General features: G+C 35.0%; 1 protein-coding gene across 1 annotated transcript; it reads left to right on the top strand.

The window, feature by feature from the left end:
- On the top strand, positions 1-22,376 carry rnf144ab (ring finger protein 144ab). The gene is made up of 8 exons (XM_051138503.1): positions 1-265; positions 15,934-16,093; positions 16,581-16,685; positions 16,824-16,884; positions 17,364-17,574; positions 19,074-19,221; positions 19,447-19,536; positions 21,034-22,376. The coding sequence occupies exons 2-8, from the start codon at positions 15,953-15,955 to the stop codon at positions 21,163-21,165; spliced, it is 888 nt and encodes a 295-aa protein (XP_050994460.1). The 5' UTR covers positions 1-265; positions 15,934-15,952; the 3' UTR covers positions 21,166-22,376.
- Positions 22,377-23,388: the final 1,012 nt, after the last annotated feature.

Here is a 23,388-nt window from a genome sequence, read left to right as displayed (position 1 = left end):
CTCAGCAGCCGCGCGCCTCCAAGCGCAGTCAAATGGCGCCTCTCCAGAGAGCCACAGCGACCAGTCCGACCAGCTGATGTTAATTAGAGCAGATAACGCTTCTTTGATATAATAATAGTCTCTTTTTGTGCTATGGTTGTGTAAGCTATGGTTTTTTAAAATTTGTCTGTGACAAATGTGGACGTATAGGAAGACACTGCGCTTAGTTGTCCATGGAGCTGTGATATTCTTATTACGGATTGACAACTAATAGATTCATCCTAAGGTAAGCGGTGAATGTAGTGTTGTTTTTAAATGACACTACAATGAGTACAGCTGCGTGTTCATTGTTAGTACGAAGCATGATATGACAGCAGTGATTTGTTTTGGTTGCATGCCACCTTGTATGTTGTGTTTGAAACCGTTCACGTCTTATTAAAACATCTAACGTTAATATACTGTATATATTATATAAGTACATTAGCGTTTGGGAAATCTCAGCATGTTGTCAAATTGAGCCAATTCACATAATCCAGGGAAACTCCATTATTTTATACGTGTCATTAAGGAAGCTGGTCATACAACAACAGGTTTCCCTATAGAGCTTTCCCTCTAAATAATAACCATCACTGGCTTTAATGTATTGTAATAAGAACAGTTACATTTAAATGGATGCTATTTTGCTTTAGAAATGTACTTTTAATAAGCCTTAGTATTGTTTAACGACAGCTAGACCACTTACAAAACAGTTGAAATCATGTGCTCCCCTTTCCCAGGATATGGCTCAGTCAAAACATGACCTTTTACAATGTTTGTGGGAGTTGTTTTTAATAGTTTGTTATATAATACCTGACAGGCTACTGTTGATTCATTGCAAGAATATGGTTCTCACATTGGTTGTTTATTCAGGATGTTTAATAGATAAGGAAATCTGTTGAAGTGGAAAAAAAACATTAACAACAAACTGACAGTAGTGACAACTGACCTATGTACTGCATTTAGTTTTTTTTTTTTTCTTTATCTATTAGTATAATGGATGTTTTTTTGTTTTTTTAATCAAAGCGTTAGTTTGCGTGCCTGTATTTTGTTATTGTTTATATGATAATGATAATAAATTTAATAATAATTTGAGTTTGATTTTGTATTTATGTTTTCAGCTTTTAATTTAGATTTTTAGTAATTAATTTTGTCTTTTTTATTGGTTTTAGTTTAGTTTTTTAAATGATACTATATAGGTTAGATTTATATTTACAGCTGAAGTCAAAAGTTCACTTTGTAGAATCTGCAAAATGTAAAAACAAATTACCAAAATAAGAGGGATTATACAAAATGCATGATATTTTTTTTTTTTTATTTAGTACTGACCTGAATAAGACATTATGCGTAAAAGACGTTTACATATAGTCCACAAGTGAAAATAAGTTGAATTTACAAAAATGACCCCGTTCAAAAGTTTACATACTGTGTTGTTGCCTGAATGATCCACAGCTGGATGTTGTTGTTGTTTAGTGATAGTTGTTCATCTTTTTTTTTTTTTTTTAGCATTTGTGTATTTGATCCCTTTCCAACAATCCAACTGTATGATTTTGACATTTCTTTTCACAGGACAACTGAGGGACTCATATGCAACTATTACAGAACGTTCAAATGCTTCCAGAAGGGGAAAAACGATGCATTAAAATAATTAACATTTCTTAGATTCTGCAAGGTGTATGTAAACTTTTGACCTCAACTGTATTTCAGATTCATTTTTAATTTCTATTTATTTTTAATACACATTTCTTTTAGTTGCCAAGGCAACTTTTCTGATTTTCATTTCATTTGTTTTTTCTAATATTTATCTAATATTTACATTTTATTTTATTTAGGTTTATTTCAGTTAATTTCTTGAGTTAACAATAATAACCTTACCTGTAACTACAAGTGTGTAACACATCCAGCTTACACAAACACAATTTCTATCAGATTTTATCAGTCTCACAGTATTTTCTCCAGTCCTCTCCCCACTATAGAAGAGCGAGCCGAGTTAGACATGTGCCTATTCATGCATATAGACTCCTTCAAAGCCTCTCAGCTTGTTTTGACTCGACTAGCAGCCACAGCCTTGGCAGTTGTTACTTATTTTGGTCTGTGACCAATCTGAGAGTGACCCAGATCATCCTTGATTCAAGTATTGGACCCCAGATATATTGTAATGTCTGATCTTTTGATTGGCAGCCAGATATGAATTATGGCATAAATTATTGATGAAATTATCTGCTCTTTGACAAGAACGATTAATCCAACCTGTAATGTGTGGAAACCTATTATTAAAAGGGACTAGACTTCATTGTGAAAACGTGTGTATTCATTTGGTTTACACACAGATCGATTCCTTTAACATAAATGGGGATGTTCAGACATAAAGATAAAAAGAGGGGAAGTCGACTGAGCCGAGTGTGACGTTACAGAACGAGCATGCTTTCGGCTGTGCATGAAAGAGGGGCATTAGTGTCTGCCGTAGTACAGCTCTGAATGTCCCTTTCATGAAATGCGCAGGGACTTCCCATGTCCGGAACAAACTGTCCCTGCCAGAATTCAGTCTTCCTGCACTATACGCACACACGCTTTAACTATTACGTCAAGGATTTGTTAATGTCTAGGCACAGGTAGGTGAATTGTTATTGAGGCCAGAAAAAATAAATTAGCGTACTAATGTGTCCTTTATGAATTTTCAGGTCTGTGATCAGGGAGCTATTTAGCATCTCTCCAATTTAGTGAGGACAAGAGGCTGAGGTGACTCACTGCATGCTGATCGCCAACTTTAAAGAATGTGAGGTGTATTAATGTCTACTGGAGCATATGATCAGCTCACATACGGGGTGTCAGATCATTTTAGGGCGTTTAATGGTCAGACTATGGACTAAGCGTCACCATATATATTATATCTTCTTATATGGCACAAAAAACAGTTTGAAAGTATGATTTAATCACAGACTGCCTTTGCAGTCAAACTTTGCTAGAATCAAGTAAGCATTAATGGAGATTAATTATGCTCCTTTTTAAAATATAAGTAATATAAGTCTCAGGTGTCCCCACAATGCGTGTGTGAAGTATCACCTCAAAATACTTGCTATAGATGCGAAAATACAGAAAATCTAACCTGATCCAAAAAAATTATGACGGACAAAAGTTTCGGAGGCAGTGTGTAAAATCAGTTGACAACATGAGGTTGTATTTATTTTTTAACATGTGAAAATTTCAGATTCAGTGTGCAATGACCTTTAGGCAAAAAAAATTGTTTGGTTTCGATTAACATTTATTGCACTGAAATCATTTATTGCATTTTTAAACCATATTAGTTTAAACATCTGACATCTAGGGTTTTCTGAGTTGCAGCTGTCACATGGCATGTGAGTACTAAACTAGGTTCACTTTCATGTCTTATTGCGCTTAAACAGTCAAATACACCTAAGTTTGTGTTGAAAACACACAAGTTACAAAAACAGTCAGTTATGTTTGTGAAGGTAAACAGCTGGGAAAGAAATCACATGATTATATTAGATCTGTGTGGCAGCAGTGTAATATACAAATAATAACAAATCAATAAATTCCCTGCTCTCTCCTCTGAGCCTGGGACTGTAAATAGTGTTTGGTGCTCCTCTGTGGAGCCAAAAACAGAATAGTTAGCATGCTTTGTTCAAACTTTCACCATGGTGTTAGAACTGATACACTGTTGTCAAAAACAGAATGGTGGAAATGTGCAGATTAAGGTACTGTGATATTGTAATAAGATCCCCTTTCTACATCACAGGGGGAGCGAAGTCTTGCAGAGAAAGGCTTACCAAAGAATTGACTGGGTTGTTCTTTTTCATGTTTTCTGGGTTGGTAGATGCACCGGGGACCTGATTATTGCACTTAAACATGACAAAAGTCAGATTTTCACGATACGTCACCAAATGTAATGCATTTTACCACGTATAATTTTTAAGTGTTGGGAAATTCACATTTTTCTTTGTAGCTGTCCATGTTGTCATGAGTGACTTCAAGATGTGAGTGTGTAACGTGCAACTAGGGATGGCTCAATACCATAATTTTGGCTTCGGTACGATACCAGAATCTAATACCTCAGTATCAGTACTAAATCAATACCATAGGTGACAAATAACCAGCCTCAAAAGATAAGTGCATTGAAAACAATTTAGTAAGTAATGTTAACATACTAAACGTATTAGTTCACTTATCATTTATAAATAATTATTGACCTAGATTAATAAGTGTTGTAATATGGTTAGTTCAGCTTGCCTAATGAATTTTAACAAAGGTTGTTTTACTAAAAAAATAAAATATTAAAATATTATTCTTACAATCAAAGTATTCAAAATCATGTTATTACCTCTCTTTCTCTCTCTGATTGTTTTTAGATTTCAGACTCAGATAGCCAAAGAAAAATTTTTTTTTTTTCCTTTGACAGTACAGTGGAGACGAGACAGGAAGTGGGAGAGAGAGAGGGGGTTGGGATTGGGAAAGGTCCACGAGGCAGGATTCGAACTCGGGACACCCAAGTAAAAGTAATTCAAACATTTTCTTGAGTACAAGAAAATACTATATTGTTAATATTGTTAAGTTTTAAAGGTACAACAATTTTTATTTATGAAATGTAGTGCAGTAAAAAGTATGACATTGCTTTGGAATGTAGTAAAACATTTCCAAATAAAAACACTCTGATAAACTGCAGATACTTTTTACATTTACTTGAGTAAAGTAAAAATACTTTACTACTGTCTGCCTCTGGTCTGTTGTGAATAAAAGTTAATTAAAACTGAACTTATGAATGATGCACTCTTCATCGATCTCTAAATTCACAGAAAACATCAGGATGAGAAAGTGACAAATGCTTGGCAAGATTTGATGTGTTGCCTTCTGTGTCTTTATTTACTAGTTTCCGACACGTTGATGGATTTCTGTTTCCGTTTGAAAAAGTATATACTGGTATTTTTCCAGTACCGGTATACCACGCATCCCTGCGTGATACAAATGTTATTCTGTTCTGTTGTTTATAGTTTATAGTTCTGATTTTAATATTCACATGACCTACAGGTGAACAAATGATGTACTTAAGTTGTATGTGTTTTATTTCTTTCTTTATTTATATTTTCCTTTTTATGATTTAATAAATTATTTTAGCTCACTCATTATTTTAGCTTCTTCATGAATCCTGGTTTGGGAAAAGTGGTGCTAGATACAGTACAGGTACAGCTTGTAAGTACTTGTCCTGGATATCATGGGTTCACAGTGAGGTCATGTCTTAATTGTGGCTTTTCTGCTAAAATTAAATATTAACAAACTATTCCCGACATCAAAAGAACAATGAATGGCGCTGGATCTGAACAGATCAGTAGAAGCAATCCCAACGAAGTAGGTTAATCTCTGAGTTAATGAGGCCACAGGCCAGTGACTTCAAAACAGAGATTAAACAGTCACCAAAAAGTAAAAAAAAAACAACCTGTTTTTGAAAACTTTGGACGCATATCAAGTATTGATTTAGACATTTATGAGAACAGAGAATACACAAAGAACAAACTCCCTTAACTATTTCTCTGTATTCCTCAGACATGTTTATTCTCAGACATTGTTGAATGAGAGATGATGGGTGTGCGTTTTAAACTGCTACAAATCTTTTGATCTCAGCCATTCAAATAATCTGTTAAATCCTCTTTAGATCATGTTGTCTAAACTGAAACAGAACAAGCCCTCTAGAGATTCATCTCTTGAGCTTTTCCATTGCTTTCCAGTGAGCAGTGCGATTTGTCACTTTACTAACACTTGCTAATGATCTCAAATCCTTGTTTGTGAGATTAGACTTCTATCTCGCATGATCTTATTACCCATATCTTCTCATTAAATTATTAAACTGCATTCTTCTCATTAAATGATTAAATTACACTACAAAACGTTATTAACTGAATGATGCATGGCAGTTGGTGTCTGCGTATTTTGATTAAGATTCCCTTTCAGTGTCAGCAGTGTAATTCTCTTTATCTTTTATGAGAACAAATAAAATGTCATTCTGAATTTTCTGCAGATAAACAGGAAAAATATTAGTATTAATATTTAGGTCATTAATCAGATTATGAAACATATTTTTCCACATTTTGGTGTAGAAAAGTTTTTTGGCATACAAACTAAGACTTGTTCTGTTTGTAGCGTTACACCAGTTCTCAGTCTTGCAGAGCATACAGTAGGTCTGTGCTCCTAGTCATGCATATGCTGGCATGCGTATGGCAAAAACAGGAAGTGTTGCTGTTTCCTTGGGCAGAGCTCACATCCTGTGCTTGGCAGGAACATTCTCAGCTCCCTCTGACCTACACACTGCCTCACAAAGATTATTTCAAACCACACTGTTCTAAATGGGGATACATGTGCTTGGTTTGCAATTTTTTATATTTTCTCAGAATTTGCTTGCTGTCTATTCCCACATGGCTACACTGTTTTGCGCAAAACCTTTTATCTTTTTATTATTGTCTTAACAATTAAAAGCAATTTAAACTATTCAACAAAAATGACAGTGAGTAAATGCTGACAGAACTTTCATGTTGATCTAAAAATAAAAAAGTCAATAAGTACTGGCAAAAAAAAAAACACCTATTAGTGTGCTAATATATTTTACAATTTGATTTAATTGTTTTACAAGCTTCCGATACAATTCCGATTTTGATTTAATATTGATTATTTTAGATATACAGCAGGTACAGTATATGGCAAATTTTCTCGAGGAAAAAAACTCTGAACTGATGATGTAAAATATGCATGAGAGTAGTGTTGCGCGATATACCAGTACTTAAAAAGTATCATGATACCCTGCTTTTAAAAATGGTACAATTCCGCATTTTACTAGTACCGGTACTTTAAGAATGCATTTTAATAAGAGACGCATTCCTGCGTGTCTGTGTTAGTGAATGGTTTTGTTTACTACAGACATATGCATGACGCTCGTGGTGTTTTCAGCTTCTGCCGCCTCAATATATAAGTACATAAATGCATGAACGTAATCTCTAGAACTGCTCTGAGAGTCACTTCATGAGCATTTTACCATTTCTTTTGCGGAAAACTATCGTTATATAGAGGGTATGCATTGACGTCACTTTCCCGCCGGGACACGCCCCCTCAGCTGGACTGAGTGGCAAAAGAGCCTTCAGCGTGAATGGATTTAATAGGGAAGATGCGAAAACGCGAGTAAAACAAATGATAATCAGTTTAAACTAAAGGTTGCTGAACTCTATATAATGTTCTTAACAACTTAACAAATATCCAGTGGTCAGTGGATATTGATGCAGCCAGAAACTGTGTTTTCTAGCACTTATATGTGTCTGATTTTGACGCCCGGGAAAATAAAGCAAATTTGCCTGTGATTTTGTAAATACAAAATAGGTTGGCCTGAACCCCGGTGATCACTTATATCAATGTTGTATATATCATCATATCGTCCAGCTGAAAAACGTATATAGTTTTTGTCAGTCAAAAACATCCAGTTATGCAGAATTTAAGATGGTAAATATTTAGCTGATGACTTGTCAATATGATATACTACAATACAATATATAGGATATGATGTTACTGCACAATTCAGCATATTAACATGAAATGATAACTGCAAATCCGTGTTTCGCTGCCTGGAGACTGTTTGTTTCTTTGAATTGCAGCGATTAATTTGCTTCTCTTTTCAGTAGCTTTCAGCAGTCTGTAAAAATATACCTCAGGTTTCTTGTAAAATGTCTTTGTACAGTCAATCGCAAAGCTCGTTCTGGTTTTAGAGGTGTTTTGTGTGTTCTGTCGCAGCATTTAGTTGAAACCAATGCTGCCACTCAGTGGGCGGAGCCACTCCACCTGATGGTGACGTCACATTCATACCCTCTGTATTAAAGACCCTAAAGGTCTTCACAGCAACTCGTCAAAATAAAAGTTCGATTTGTCCATTTGGATCATCTGTTATTCTGTTACTTTTTCTGTTCTCTGTTTTTTCGTAGTATTGGTTTAGTAGTAACATCGTGATATTTTAGTCAGGTATCATATCAAAGTAAAAATTTTGGCATCGTGACAACACTACATGAGAGTCTGCATTAGTATAATATTATATAAAGGTTAAGATTAACAAGATTAACTCGTGTGTACAAATGATTAGATTACATTCAATTAAGTTTTTATACTATATTATTAGCAAAATGCAGCTGTTTACTGTTCATTATTGATCGTTCTCTTGACAACGATCGGTCACTCCACATGAAACGGTGCCAAAACAGCATTTATTGTTTTAGTGCTATAACAAAATGGACAGAAATCTGAAATCTGATACTTTTTCATACCAAAAGTAACAAAGCACAAAGCTTATTGCGATTTATTGGATGGGAGGTGTGCTACAATATTTTGTTTATTGACTTAAAACATGCTAAACTAAACGATACTCGTTTCATAAAAATGAGAATCGATTAAAATTGAGAAATCAATATTTTTTACCCAGTCCTACTATATATCAAGTCTTTTGAAGTCATACCATAGTGTGGTCTACAGAGGATATCAGAATTGAGATGTTGAATGAATCTTGAATGAATCGTTCGTATAATTCAGATTTCATCAGTAAATCAGTTGATCCAGTGGTTCAACTTGATTGCAAGTATTAACAGTCCTCTAGATTATAAAATTCCTTTAAATTGAAACATGATAGTGAGACAGAGTGGAAACTGTTCCTATAAGGTCATCCTCAAAAGAATGCTCCAAATACAGTGACTGAGAACAATAGCATTGTAATTTGATTTTTGTCAGGCACCAGATTCCACGTCCTTAGCCAATTTCAGGAAAGGCCTGATTTTATCATGCTAATTTATCAAATTACTGTGAATGCAAAAACCTTTTTTCTGTCTGTCTCAGTCCACTTCCAGAACAACGATTTACATATAATGTACTCACCCCTTCTCATCCAAGATGTTCATGTCTTTTTTTTTTTTCTTTTTTTTTTAGTCGTAAAGAAATTGTATTTTGAGGAAAACATTTCAGGATTTTTCTCCATATAATGGACTGATATGGTGCCCAGAGTTTGAACTTCCAAAATGCAGTTTAAATGCGGCTTTAAAACAATCCCAAATGCGGTTGTAAACGATCCCAGCTGAGGAAGAAGGGTCTTATTCTAACTAAGCGATAGGTTATTTTCATTAAAAAAAATTGAATTGAAATGCTTTTTAATCTCAAACGCTCATCTTGTCTTACTTTCCCTAATCATATTTTCTCCCTCAACTTCAAAAATCATTCAAAATCATCCTACATCGCTGCAGAAGTACCGACCCAGTCTTTGCAAAGTGAACATGTAAAGAAGATCAAACACCCTTAACAAAAAAAGGTAAAACAGCAATATAGGGCGATTGGGGAGAACATGAGATGGGAGTTTTTCTACATACGCTAACTGTCATCAACTGGAAAAAACCTGAAATGTTTTCCTTAAAGTGTCATGAAACCCCCCAGTTTCAGCACTGGTTAGTTCTCGCCGTAGTTTTGAAAAATGCTGTAAAGGTGGGCGTGGTGCGCTGCTGAGCGGTGGGGGAAGAGAGCGTCAACTTCGGGTTCAGACAATTTCATTACACTCCCATTGAGTTAACAACACAAATAAATGCACCGGCATTTCCACTCTGTATCGAAAACGTATATGTACGTGCTGTTGCACCTCTATTAACTTTTAAGGCTTATTTTGCGGCATTTATAATCCTTTGATGGATTGCCTTAAGGAGTTGTAAAAACCGCTATTACACTCACCTTATGAATGAATCGCGTTTGTGCCGCACTCTACTTACAAGGAAAACAAAAAAAAACAGTCTCCTTTGATCCATTAAAGTTTCTCTCACTGTACGCAATCTCACAGTCTGAAGCTTCTGTCATAGCAAATCAACACACACTGTCCTAAATAATAAGACGAAGCCTCTTCTCATAGGATAAGAACATGCAGCCTCATGAATAATTATGAGACACTGACGCATCATCGATGTACTATAGTCCAGCAAACTGTGACGTCAGCACAATGTAGATTTTAAACCCGGAAGATGAAAATAGAGCAGAAAACTCAAAATTAACCAATTTCCTCCAACAATTAAAATTAATGGATGCTAACATTGTCATATATGATGTGCAATATCACCTCTGCTCAAATCTCAGAAAAAGTAGTTTCATGAACCTTTAAAAAACATAATTTCTTTATGACTAAAGAAAGAAAGATATGAACATCTTGGATGACAAGGGGGTGAGTACATTATCTGTAAATTGTTGTTCTGGAAGTGGACTTCTCCTTTAAGTGTTCACATACTCCTTGGTAATGTAATCCATTTAGGCAATTAGGTTGCTCAGGGATTTCAGTGTTGTTGCTGACACAAATTGGAAGACCTGTTAAAAGCATGTGTGCTCAGGCTTATTTAAAGTGTTGCTGCACTTTTTTTTTTCAGCACCTTTTAAAAGTATGCTGCAAAGCAGATATAAAATTTAGAGCAAGTTAGTGTAAAATGTGTTGTCTTCAATAAAGTATACTGACGTCCTTACGTTCTTCATTAATGGAAGATAATGTTTTTTAATATTTCTACCAAAGGTCTTGATTATAGCCAAGCTGTTTCTACTCTGTTCAAAGAGACAGTTAGAGCGACAATTGAGAACAGCTTAATTTGGCTTTAACCTAGATAGATTAAAATAGATCTTACATAAGACCTTTATCATTTGTTATATAATTTTACTCATACTTGTGCTAAAAGCTTAGATGAAGGCTGCATTGGCATCTCTGGAGCCCCAGTGCTTTTTGCAGAACTGAGCAAAACCAGCTTCTTTATTAAATTGATCTGTGAGCGCTAAATGTGTGTGCACACACACTACAAGAAAATGTGCTTCACAGCTAATTCAAACTATTAACCTCTGTTAGCCAATAGAAAAGTTCAATTACAGTGCCAAACCGCTGGACACTCTCTGTCCTCATCTTGGACTCTATAAGCATTCATTGTGCCAATCCGCTGTGTCTGATCTAGTTATATAGGGTATTTCCTGACCTTCCCTTCCTGACCAACAGTAGAAGAGCTCCAGATGTGGTTAGTTGTTGTCTAGATGAATGCAGAATGGAAGTTTACAGGCTTTCTTTCATGCCTGCGATTTTTTTTTTTTTTTTTTTTTTTTTTTTTTTTTTTTTTTTTTTCCTCCCCCCTTTAATTTTTGGTGTGGTGGACATTGTTGTTTCTGGTTCATTTTAATTTGAAGCTATAGTTTACCAAAAAAATGAAAAATTCTCTCATTAATTACTCATCCTCATTTTGTTTCAAACTAGTAAGAGTTTTGTTCATCTTAGGAACACATATTAATATTTTTTCATGAAATGCAAGAGCTGTCTGAGTAAGGATATGTTTAAAATAGTCCATGTGACTAATGCAAATATCTTTGCATTTGTGTTTAGGAATAAAAATGAATAGAATTAATAATGGCATTATTTAAAATGCAGTAAATTGTTAAACATTTTAACAATATCCGGCATAATTGTACAAGTGTCTATTTTAGTAAATAGCAAGCAATTGTTTTTTTTTGTTTTTTTTCCATCCATATATTTCTGAAAGCGTAGGAACTTGATAGACTTTGTATCAAAAAAATCATGTTCTCTTGTGTGACACCATATCCTGATTTTTAAATCACCCAATTCCAGAGAAAACTTTAATTTGTTGAAGGACCCCATTCATGATCATGTTACTGAAGCTCCCTGTGAAGCCCATGACGTGCACATGGTCAGTTTTTGTCTTAGAATTGTTTAAATATTTAACTTGTTTGGAATCACTGCAAAAGTGTTGCGTTTTGTTGTCCTTTGGTGTGACACCACTAAATAATATATATATATATTTTTAATTAAATACTGTATGTTAAACTATGTAATCATGCAAAAAAAAATGCTAATGTGTCTTGCTAATCACTAATGACAGGTTAGCTCAGAATAGCAAGGTCATTAATTGACACAAAAGGCTGAAATGTCCTTTGGTGTGACAAAAAATGTCCTCCAGTGTGACACCTGTGCTGTCACACCACAGGACAAAGATGTCACACCAGAGGACAAGGTCTTTTTAGGAAGCATTTTATTATTTTTTTGATCATTTTCGGTGTTCTCAAATACAATAATTACATGAATTAAACTGTTTTCTAATGTTTTTGCAGAAAACTTGTACTGTTATGAAGGGTCATGAAAATAAGTATAAAATGTGGTGATTTGTTTTTGAAACAAAGAATTAAGGGAGGGAAATTGGTGGAAGAGAGAGGACACGGAAATATAGAGAGGAAAATTAACAGGGATCCACCAGAAAGGAGGAGAGCAATGCAGAACATAAATGGAATCAAAATGATGCCTTAAAAAGAGTAGCCATATAAAAAAAAAATGTTTAAAAACATGATTATTGTTTGTATCAAAATTAAACTTTCTTTCTATCTGACGTGTTCAAAAATTAAATAGAAATATTTTAATAACTACCATTTCTGTCCTTTAGTGTGATGTAGTGTCCTATGATGTGACACATAAAAGAACCACAAATTTGTTTTGATCTCAAAATATCTTAAACAGTTGAGTATTTCAATAGGGGAGATATAAATATCACTCATCTTAAAATTGTATAATTTTCAGCAGTTTTGAACAAGGACAGGAAAGTTTGTCTTGTCAATGTTTGTCTTGAAATTGTCCAAGTCATGGGAAGAAAATTATGTTAATTATAATTTCATATAAAATAAATAACTCTATATGAAAATAAGTGTCTAACAATAGAACAACGGAAAAGATAAATCTCTCTCATGCTATTTCTATATTATTAGGAGGGTTTTTTTTCCTCCTTAATTTTTGCTGAGTCAAACCATAGGACAAATTTATGTTACATTTCAATACCAAGTTAGTGACTCTTTATATTTTCTCAAAGGTGAGACTTCACACTACATAAATGTATGCGTTTCTTCTTCAAAAATGGTCCAAAAAAAATTTGTCAATACCCATATATTCACAGTTCATCAAATCAGAAAAAAAATGTAGGGCGGTACTTGAACTCATCCATTGGGAATTTATTGGATTGTCAAAAGTGGCCATTGTGACTACAATTGATGATAGTTTTACGTGAGCGACCGGTTGCTAGAGGGGAGAGATTGAAAATTGTCTGGCCAATGGCCATTGGATAACCTGCCCAGCGCTTGTGCCAATACAATATAGTTGTTCCTGATTAGATTTAATGTATTAAGCCAATACTGCAAGAATGCGGCTACCATTTTGATGTTTGAGGAAAGATTTCTTTTGTAGTAGGATAAACTCTGCAGTCTTTTATCGTTTAGTGTTAGCATTCGCAATTAGAGGCATTTAACTGCTGCTGTGATGTCTATGGGTATCCAATAAATTTCAGAAAGAATCTGAAATTTTGTTTTGCAGTCCTACAGTTTAACTGCGCTTATTACGAATGTCTAATTAAGAACCAATTAGGTTCCCAGCAAGTGGCGACATTTGATGCAGTGTGTTTGTCAGAGAAAGAAAAGTCTTAAATTACGTTTCTTTCACATTATCAACACCGCCTCGTTTGCTATATTGAGGAGTCAACGATGGAGTCCATATATTCTACAGCATTTAATTTTCTTCATATATGTGGTACCATTTCAATTTGAGGATGTCAGAAAGAGCTGTGATTATCACATCAGCACTGTCCTAAGATGTGCATCATACAATCAGTCTGACAAAAAAACACTTAAGATGTCTCACAGTCTGCCTTGGCTTTTACCCAAGAATTCACTGGGGATGTATGCGACAGGCGATAATCAGAAAGGACAGAATAATCTCACCACGTACACGTGGCTTTACATATGACATATGAGTGTCTGGTTAAGGCTGTGTGGGTGTGCTGACGGAGGTGAGAGGCCCAAACAGAGAGACGCGCAGCCTGCTGAGAGCCCTTTGCTGTTTGGGCTGTCGACTGTTCCCACCACAACACAATGAGATACTGCAGGCGCAAGCACACGAGTCTCCATCTGCTCCACCTACACAGATATCTGCTGTGGGGAAGCGTACAAACTAGACCATCTGAATGTTCCTCGACAATTAATTCTTTCAGCACATGGTGGTGTGTAGTGCGCGATGAGATGGTACAGTGAATCACACTACTTTTTAGTAACCCAAGGTGCGAAAGTTTTCCTGTGCCATGTTGTGAAGATGCTTTTGAAAGTTTACGCATATATAGCGTTTTGCAGAGATCTGTTTGTTTTTAGCAGGCTGCAGTGTTTTGCTCGTACTCTCTGAGGGAGTCTGTTCTGTAGGGCTCTCCAGTAGAGACAGTCATTAGTTTTCTTTGGGTTGCCTGGCAGCAGTACTGAGGGATATTGACTTGCTATTGACTGATTGGACAAGCCCGTGGCAAACAACAGAAGCTCCCTGAAGGGAAAAGTCTCATAGCAGAACAAACATTTTAATAGATAAGGAGTGAGATACCCCAAATATTTGTATTCGTAGGGGAAGTGTCCCCCACCCCCAGTATTGTTACCTTCAGATTACCTTTGTGTCATCGCTCACTTAAAGTTAACACTGTTAAAAGTCATTTTTAGCAAATCTCAGAATTAAAATTTATTTTCCTTACTGTTCATTGTAATGTTGTGATCACAAATTGAAACAAAAACTTTTAAAGAGAGAGTTCAACGCAAAATGATAATTCTGTCATTCATTACTCACCCTCGTGTCGTTCCAAACCCGTAAGGCCTTCATTCGTCTTCAGAACACAAATAGGTATTTTTGATGAAATCCGAGAACTTTCTGACCCTGCATAGACAGCAACATAACTGACATGTTCAAGGCCAAGAAAGGTAGTAAGGGCATCGATAACATAGTCCATGTGACATCAGTGGTTCAACCGTAATGTTATGAAGCTACAACAATACTTTTTGAGCCCAAAGAAGACTAAAATAACAACTTAATCAGTTTCTCATCTGTTAACAATGTCCTTACTACCTTTTTTGGCCTTGTACGTGTCTATGTCTATGCAGGGTCAGAAAGCTCTCAGATTTCATCAAAAATATCTTAATTTGTGTTCTAAAGATTAACGAAGGACTTACAGGTTTGGAATGACATGAAGGTGAGAAATTAGTGATGGAATTGTCATTTTTTGGTGAACTATCCCTTTAAATGTTTTCAGTAAAACTGAATTGTGCTGCTTTCCCATTGTTTTTTGTATGTAAACATGGATGTGTTTGACTGTTGCACTCGTGTGTCTCTCGCAGCGCCTCATGCATGAAACGGCATTATAAAAACATGGCGCTCAAGTTAAAAGTTCACTCCCATCTTCTTGCATGTTTTCCTATTCCACTGCCCTTCCTATTCTATGTGAATGGCGCCTAGCGGGGTTAAGGCTAGAAGGAATACAGCTCTAGCTACTGGGCATGTGTACATCGATCTAACGTTATTTTTGTCACACTGTACAACAATAGAACTGTTTTTGTTTTTTTGTTTTTTTTTTATTATAGTAAGGGCTATATTTAGGGTTGGGGTAGGTGTCGACGTTAAAAAAACACAATCCAATAGGTAGAACAATTCATTTCATTGTTAGTTTCCGGTCGGAGCTGTATCCCTTCTAGCCACAACAGTCAAGCAATATGAGCGCGTCATGCGTGAGCGGTAAATCATGTGCGCCGACATGCGGTTGGATCGTTCTTTCCTCTTTACTGTTATCATTGGCATATTGTCAAATGAAAGCACAATATTAAAGCTGATGATATAAGTGATTAAAATGATTAAATACTGTAATAGTGTATTATTGTACTAAAATTACACTGCTGGTGGTTTCTAAATTCACTTGTTGCAAATTTAAAATTGTTGATTTATATTTTGCAGTGTTTTTAATTTACTTAGATAAAATGATATGGTATTTATTGACTTCATCAGCTGTTTTATTATTGTTTTTGTCTGTCTTTCAGTGTCACAGATCCGCATACCATGAGCAGCTCTCGCTACAAACCCAGCTGGGACGTGGACGTGGACCTGGCGCCCCTTCTGTCCTGTAAACTGTGCCTGGGAGAGTTTCCTCTGGAACAGATGACCACCATCTCCCAGTGCCAGTGCATATTTTGCAGTCTGGTAAGGACTGTGTCTTCAGAGGCCACTTTAGTGCGTTTTTCATTTTTCAGCAGTGTGCATTTCAGTCTTACAAAACAAATTATAAAACAGCCTTTTCACAAGTAGAATACAGCAGTAATGTAACTGCACTAAACATGCAGGAGCTGGTGCTTATATGCCTCTAAATACTGTCTGTGACCTGCCTGAGTCTAATGAAACAGTTATTTTGTTCTAGATATAGAATATATAATTTAGTATGTACATATAATTATATACTAATGCTTTAATGGTTGTTTTTGCCTTGCATTAGCTTCTTGAATCTTGCTATTGGCCAAACTGGCCTGTTCTCTACGAGCAGTTCTTGAATGTTGTCTCAGCAGAATGCTCTGATGGTCTGATGTTGGCCTGACTACAATGAACAGAGTGTTTGTGGGTGGAAACATAACCACAGGCAGCAGTTGTCTCATTATTTTTTCAAAGATGAAAAAAAAGAATCTGTCTCTTACAGTGTTTGAAGCAATATGTCGAACTCCTCATTAAAGAGGGCCTTGAAACGGCTATTAGCTGTCCAGACTCTGCCTGCCCCAAACAAGGACATTTGCTGGAAAATGAGGTAAGATCACTTAAAATTTGTCATCTTTACCAGGGATTAGAAATAATTGTTCTGTATTTGAAGTTTAAAATGTTAAGACAGTCTGTTGCCCACTGTCACTTGTACCTGTCTTACTCATACTCTTTTTCTCTGATGTAGATTGAGTTTATGGTGGCTAGTGAAGTCATGCAACGGTATAAGAGACTCCAGTTTGAGCGAGGTAAGTTTTCCTGGGAGATTCATGAAGGTCATCATTTTAGTTTAGTTTTTTTTACATCCATTTTCAATCATTTCTAAGACCCCCCCTTGACATAACGGTCTATTTTTTTTTTGTGTGCATAATTTTTTTATTTATTTTTTTTTATTTTTTTTGCTACAGTGCCTTTAAAAAAATTAATTTGGAATTAATAACGCTCTGTATTTCATAGTATTTTGATGTCTCAATCTTTCAACAAGATTTCAAAAGCCTGCATCAAATTTTGGCACATTCATAAATTTTTTCACAGAATTATTAATTTATAATTAGCATTTTTGCAGCTTAGTTTTTTGCAGACTAACAGTATGTGTTCATATATCAGCCTCTTTTATCTCAAAATAAATTTTGAAACCTCATGTCGAACTGGGAATGTAGATGTCTGAAGTAGTTTCAGATTAAACCAAACAGGTCATTTCAAACATACTGTTTGTTTTTCCTTGCAGAGGTGCTTCTGGATCCTTGTCGGACCTGGTGTCCATCGTCCGCTTGCCAAGCTGTGTGCCAGCTGAATGAATCAGAAGTGCAGCTGCCGCAGCCGGTGCAGTGCCCTCAGTGCAGTCTGCGTTTCTGCTCCGCCTGCAGGGCAGACTGCCACACCGGCCAGGCGTGTCAGGAGAGCCTGCCAATCACCACCTTCCTGCCTGGGGAAAACGGGTACTTGCACTAGTTTATTTCAAATCTTCAGCTTTTAACAAAAAATTTCGGTTTTATTCTTGCTTCAAACATTCTTTTTTTATCAACACTTGAATGTAGGTGAATTTCATCAAAAAAAAAAAAAAAAAACATTCTGAACAGAAAAGCTTAGAAAATCACATTTTTATCAAATACTATATCTGGATCATATTCAGTACAGTGATCAAAGCAAAGATGAGTAGATCGCTCTTATCAGCACAACCAAGCTTCACAGTCCTTTACCACTGCCTAGTGTTACTGAGTGAAATGTCGATCCAGGAAGTTTTTATTTACAATTGAGGTCAAAAGTTTATATACACCTTGCAGAATCTGCAAAATGTTAATTATTTTAGCAAATTAAGAGAGATCATACAAAATGTATGCTGACCTGAATAAGATATTTCACATAAAAGATTTTTACATATACTCCACAAAGAGAAAATAATAGTTGAATTTATTAAAAAAATACCATTCAGAAGATTACATATGCTTGATTTTTAATACTGTTGTTATCTGAATGATAAACAGCTGTTGTTTTTTTGTTTGTTTGTTTTTGTTTTTTGTTTTTGTTTTTTTTTGTTTAGTGATGGTTGTTCATGAGTCCCTTGTTTGTCCTGAACAGTTAAACTGCCTGTTGTTCTTCAGAAAAATCCTTCAGATCCCACACATTCTTTGGGTTTTTAGCATTTTTGTGTATTTGCACCCTTTCCAACAATGCCTGTATGATTTTGAGATCCATCTTTTCACACTGAGGACAACTGAGGGACTCGTATGCAACTATTACAGAAAGTTTGAATGCTCACTGATGGTATTTCCACAATGAATTAAGGGTAGGGGGGTGAAAACTTTTGAACAGACTGGAGATTTTTACTTTTACTTTTTTTTTTTTTTTTTTTTTTTCCCCATTTAGTACTGCCCTTCAGAAGCGACAGAAGATGCTTAAGTGTTTCCCAGAAGGCAAAATAAGTTAAAATTTACCATGATCTTCAAATTTAAAAAGTTTTCAGCCCCCGGCTCTTGATGCATCGTTACTTCTGAAGCATCAGTGACCATTTGAACCTTCTGTAATTGTTGCTTATGAGTTCCTCAGTTGTCCTTATTGTGAAAAGAGTACAGAAATATATGAAGTATGCCTCTGTTTTACAAAACAGTACCCATACACTTTTCGGAAACATAAATGGTATTCATTTCAGTAATGTTTCTGTTAGGATTCAGTTTTATCTCAGGAAATTCATGGTAGAAACTACAATTTTAAAAATGGGGGGAAAAATGCTGTTCTTGAACTCTCTCAAAGTTAAAACTAAAAGTAAAAATTTCCACAAGGTTTCCACAAAAATATTTGTAATTACTAATTTTAGATTGTTTTTTTTATAACATTAGGAAAAGATATTAATAACCTAATGCTTCAATGTCAGAGATAATCAGATAGCCTTGATGTCCCTCTGACTCTAAACAGAGCATGATGTTCTCCCCACTTTCAGCTCCAACCTCAAGAGTGAGGAGGATGAGGCTCCGATCAAACGTTGTCCTAAATGTAAAGTGTACATTGAGAGAGATGAAGGCTGTGCCCAGATGATGTGTAAAAACTGCAAGCACGCCTTCTGCTGGTACTGCCTGGAGTCATTAGATGTAAGTTATCCATACAGTTTGACCTGTAGAACTTTTTTGTATTATTATTATTTAAAACGGGCCAAAAAATGTCTATACTAATTATTTATCAAAAAGGTTGAACATTATTGAGATGTCTTTTAATGTGTTACTCATCCAGTCGTGCTTGGTTAGGCCATTATATTGTGGGATTTTATGAGTGCTGCTTCTCCATGTAGTGCTATCATCGCTCCTTTACCTCCTCAGGATGACTTCTTACTGATCCACTATGATAAAGGACCATGCCGGAACAAACTGGGTCATTCCAGAGCCTCCGTCATCTGGCATCGGACACAGGTATGTACCACATGATCATATCCCACTAGACTGCAGATCTGAAGTGCTAAACAAGCTGGCCCACACAATTCACCTGAAATAACCCTCCATTTTCTAAAAGCCAATAGAGCATGGTTTATTTTTCTATACTAAGGTGATATTAGATGTTTATTAAAAGAGTGGTTCACGTTACAGTGCTTTATTATATCAGGAATAAAAAGAAAGAGAGAGAGAGAGGTGGCTGATTCTCAAAAACACAACAGGAGGCAGTGATGCCTGATGCCTATGATGTAAATAAAACCACATTGATATTTTGATGTGAAGAGCATCAGTTTGACTATCTAGTACTAAATCAAATTAATAGGTTATTAAAAAATGATACAATAAATTTATATACACTACCAGTCAAAAGTTTTTGAACAGTAAGATTTTTGTAATGTTTTTCAACAAAGTCTCTTCTTACCAAACCTGCATTTATTTGATCCAAATTAGAGTAAAAACAAATATGTTGAAGTATTTTTACAATTTAAAATAACTTTTCTATTTGAATATATTTCAAATGTAATTTATTCCTGTGATTTCAAAGCTAAATTTTTAGCATCATTACTCGAGTCACATGGTCCTTTGGAAATAATTCTTATATTCTGATTTGCTGCTCAAAAACATTTATTATTGTGTTGAAAACAGCTGAGTAGATTATTATTATTTAGTTTTTTTTTAAAACAGCTTTTATCTGAAATAGAAATATTTTGTAACATTATAAATGTCTTTATCATCACTTTTGATCATTTCAAATAAATGCTGATCTTTGAATCTTTTTATTCATCAATGAATCCTGAAACAAAAAATGTTTTAAATATTGATAATAATAATAAAATGTTTCTTGAACAGCACATCAGCATATTATAATGATTTCTGACAGATCATGTGACTGAAGTAATGATGCTGAAAATTTAGCTTTGATCACAGGAATAAATTACATTTTACAATATATTCAAATAGAAAACAGTTATTTTAAATAGTAAAAATATTGCAGAATGTTACTGTTTTTGTTACTTTGGACCAAATAAATGCAGAAGAGATGACTTAAAAAAAAAAAATCTTACTGTTCAAAAACTTTTGCCTGGTAGAATGAATGAAAATATATAAATATATATATATTATTATTATTATTATTATTATTATTATTATTATTAATAATAATAACAATAATAATAATGATAATAATGATAATAATTTTTTTTATTTTTTTTATTAAGCACTGGGAGCACAGTTTTCTCTACTTTACTAAACCAGTACTAGTAGCACTAGGACAGACACCAAGATACGATCACAAAACCATCACTGCCCCCCTGTGGCTGAATGGCATCTGATTTGACATCTCAAAACATCACAGACTATTTATAATATTTAATGTATACTGTTTTATAATCAGCAAGTTATTTATCCTAATTTTTGGCTTTTTTTTTCTTAACAATTTTACTCCTTTCTCCCTGTATCTGTCACGTCTACGCTCAGGTTGTTGGGATTTTTGCTGGCTTCGGTCTGCTGTTACTAGTGGCCTCCCCTTTCCTTTTGCTGGCCACTCCTTTTGTGCTTTGCTGCAAGTGCAAGTGTAAACGTGGCGACGACGACCATCTTCCTACCTAGAGCTACGTTTCAGCGTCGGGAGGTCCCTTTCCACTCGTTCGACAAAGGATCAGCTGTAATCCTGTCTTGTTCTCCTAAGCACACTTTGCAGGTGCATTGGTAAAAGACTCATCTGTCCGTGAGACTGCACTTCTGAATAGGTTGACTCGCATTGAAAGGTGTTACTGAGGAGCAGAGAAGCTGATTGGATGAGCCACAGATCTGTTTGGAAGCACATTGTTACACATTGTCTTGTATCTTTTCTCAGCATCACTGTTTCTTCACTTTCTGTGATATTAGGGTTAACTAAGCTATTTTTGATGTTGTTTATCCTGAGATATAACCGATTTGTCAGGAATATATTTCCTGGCAGCGCTTTCATAATTTTCTTGTAGCATAGTCACACAACCTCAATATCTCAGCCGGTTTTTTCAGTATAACTGCATATGCATGCTGGAGGCTGAGGATGTTTCACTTTTGTACCTCGCATACAGGGTATCTAATGAGACTCAGCCTATCACTTGCTTCCTACGTGCTCTTTCTTAACCTTGTTCTTCCATTTGAATCTACTCAGATACTGTACACGCACCATAGACGTAGCAGACGTCACCTGATGCCTTTTCGAAGCTTGTAGGCTTGGGTGTTGCTGAAAGATTTTATTATCCTGGTATCAGACAGCTGGTCACATATCAATCACTGATTATAACCGAGCTTTCACAAACATAAAGTAAGCTATTTTATACACATTGTGAACGATGTCATCTACAGATATATTTTTGTTGACATAACACACATGTTGGCTTTTGTTTGTATTTCCAACCCAGAAGGGTCTTATCCACAACCTGTTGAAGATCCAAATACAACCTGCATTACCATGTGCCTACCAATTTGGGTCAGAGTAATCAGGCCAGTGAGGCTTAACTTCTTACTTTTCAGGTCACTCTTGAAGTTGTGTATTTAACTAATTTATTTTTTGGAGTAATACTTTTGGGAACAATTTGCCAAATGTAATGCGTAAGTCCACATGTTCACTGTCTAGCACATTAATAACTGGTTGATGACTAGGGTACACGTACACCTAGTTTTTGTTCTTGTTCTTTGTTAAATATGCCTTTAATTTATTTTTGTAAACTTTTTTGTGTGTGTGTTGAAACACTTTTTGTAGCTAACTGTATATAATGTGTATTTACATGTACATGTTTTTCACGTTTAAATATATTATTATGCTGCAATGCAGTTGTTTGGCTTTACTTGTGCATTCGAACAACTCTTTACAAAGTAAAAAAAAAAATGAAGTAGAAGAAAATTACCTTTGGGCAAGCTAATATACAAGTTTTCACAATTCTAATGGTTTCCACTAAAAATCAACCATTGAAAGTATTTTCTATTAGGTTTTAGTGGTTTAAACTGAACTGTAAAAAATAAAAAACACAATTTGTTGAGTCAGCTTAAAATAATTTGTTACCCTGCTGCCTTAATTTTAGGTTCAGTCAACTAAAATAAGTTTAGTCAACTAGAAATGTTAAGTTGTACTTAGTAACAACTTAGATATTTGTGTTTGCTAAACTTAACAGATGGGTAAGTAACCCAGCTGCCTTAGAATTTTAAGTTGATTCAACTCAAATATATAAGTTGTCACTTAGTATAATTTAACATTTCAAGTTGAATAAACCTTTTTTTTGTGTTGACTGAACTTAAAATTTTAAGGCAGCCAGGTTACAAATTATTTTAAGTTCACTCAAATTGTTTTTTACAGTGTAAGCATAAAAGAAGGTGACCAATTACTAGTACAGTGTTCATTAAACCCAATACAAGTCCCATTACCATAATTAGCAGTAAAACCACTACAAATTCTGTGATGGTTTCTAGTGTGTGTGTTATCCCCTGGGAAGTTAGTATTTAAAAGTTGGGAAAACATAATTATAATTGCAAAGTCAGGTGCCTTAAAATCAGTTTGGTTGAAGCAAAATTGCACTGTACCTTTATTTAAAAAAGAAAAAAAAAAACAGCAAAACTGCTACAAAATAACAAAGATTTTGCACCAGGTGTTTTGCTTTGGTTTTGTTCAGTGTATTAAGATTTTGTAAAACAAATGAAAAATATTTAATTATAATTGCACAATACTATCATATTTTGTACATGCAATTAAACTTTTGTAATTTTTTTTTTTCTCAGCAACACATCCCAACTTAAAAGCTCTTGGGCTCGAGTAAAAAAAAAAAACATTGGGTTTTTCCCCCTTTA

This window comes from Labeo rohita, chromosome 20 (assembly GCF_022985175.1).
Source record: "Labeo rohita strain BAU-BD-2019 chromosome 20, IGBB_LRoh.1.0, whole genome shotgun sequence".
NCBI classification, from domain to species: Eukaryota; Metazoa; Chordata; class Actinopteri; order Cypriniformes; family Cyprinidae; genus Labeo; species Labeo rohita.
Note: the sequence above shows the minus strand (reverse complement) of the source record. Positions and strands in the feature narration are given on the sequence as shown.

Bases quoted from the DNA above. Each gene is read 5' to 3' on its own strand.
- rnf144ab (XM_051138503.1), top strand. From the start codon at position 15,953: ATGAGCAGCTCTCGCTACAAACCCAGCTGGGACGTGGACGTGGACCTG. The intron at 16,885-17,363 runs GTAAGTTTTCCT...TTTTCCTTGCAG, and splicing joins GAGACTCCAGTTTGAGCGAG to AGGTGCTTCTGGATCCTTGT. The intron at 17,575-19,073 runs GTACTTGCACTA...CCCCACTTTCAG, and splicing joins TTCCTGCCTGGGGAAAACGG to CTCCAACCTCAAGAGTGAGG.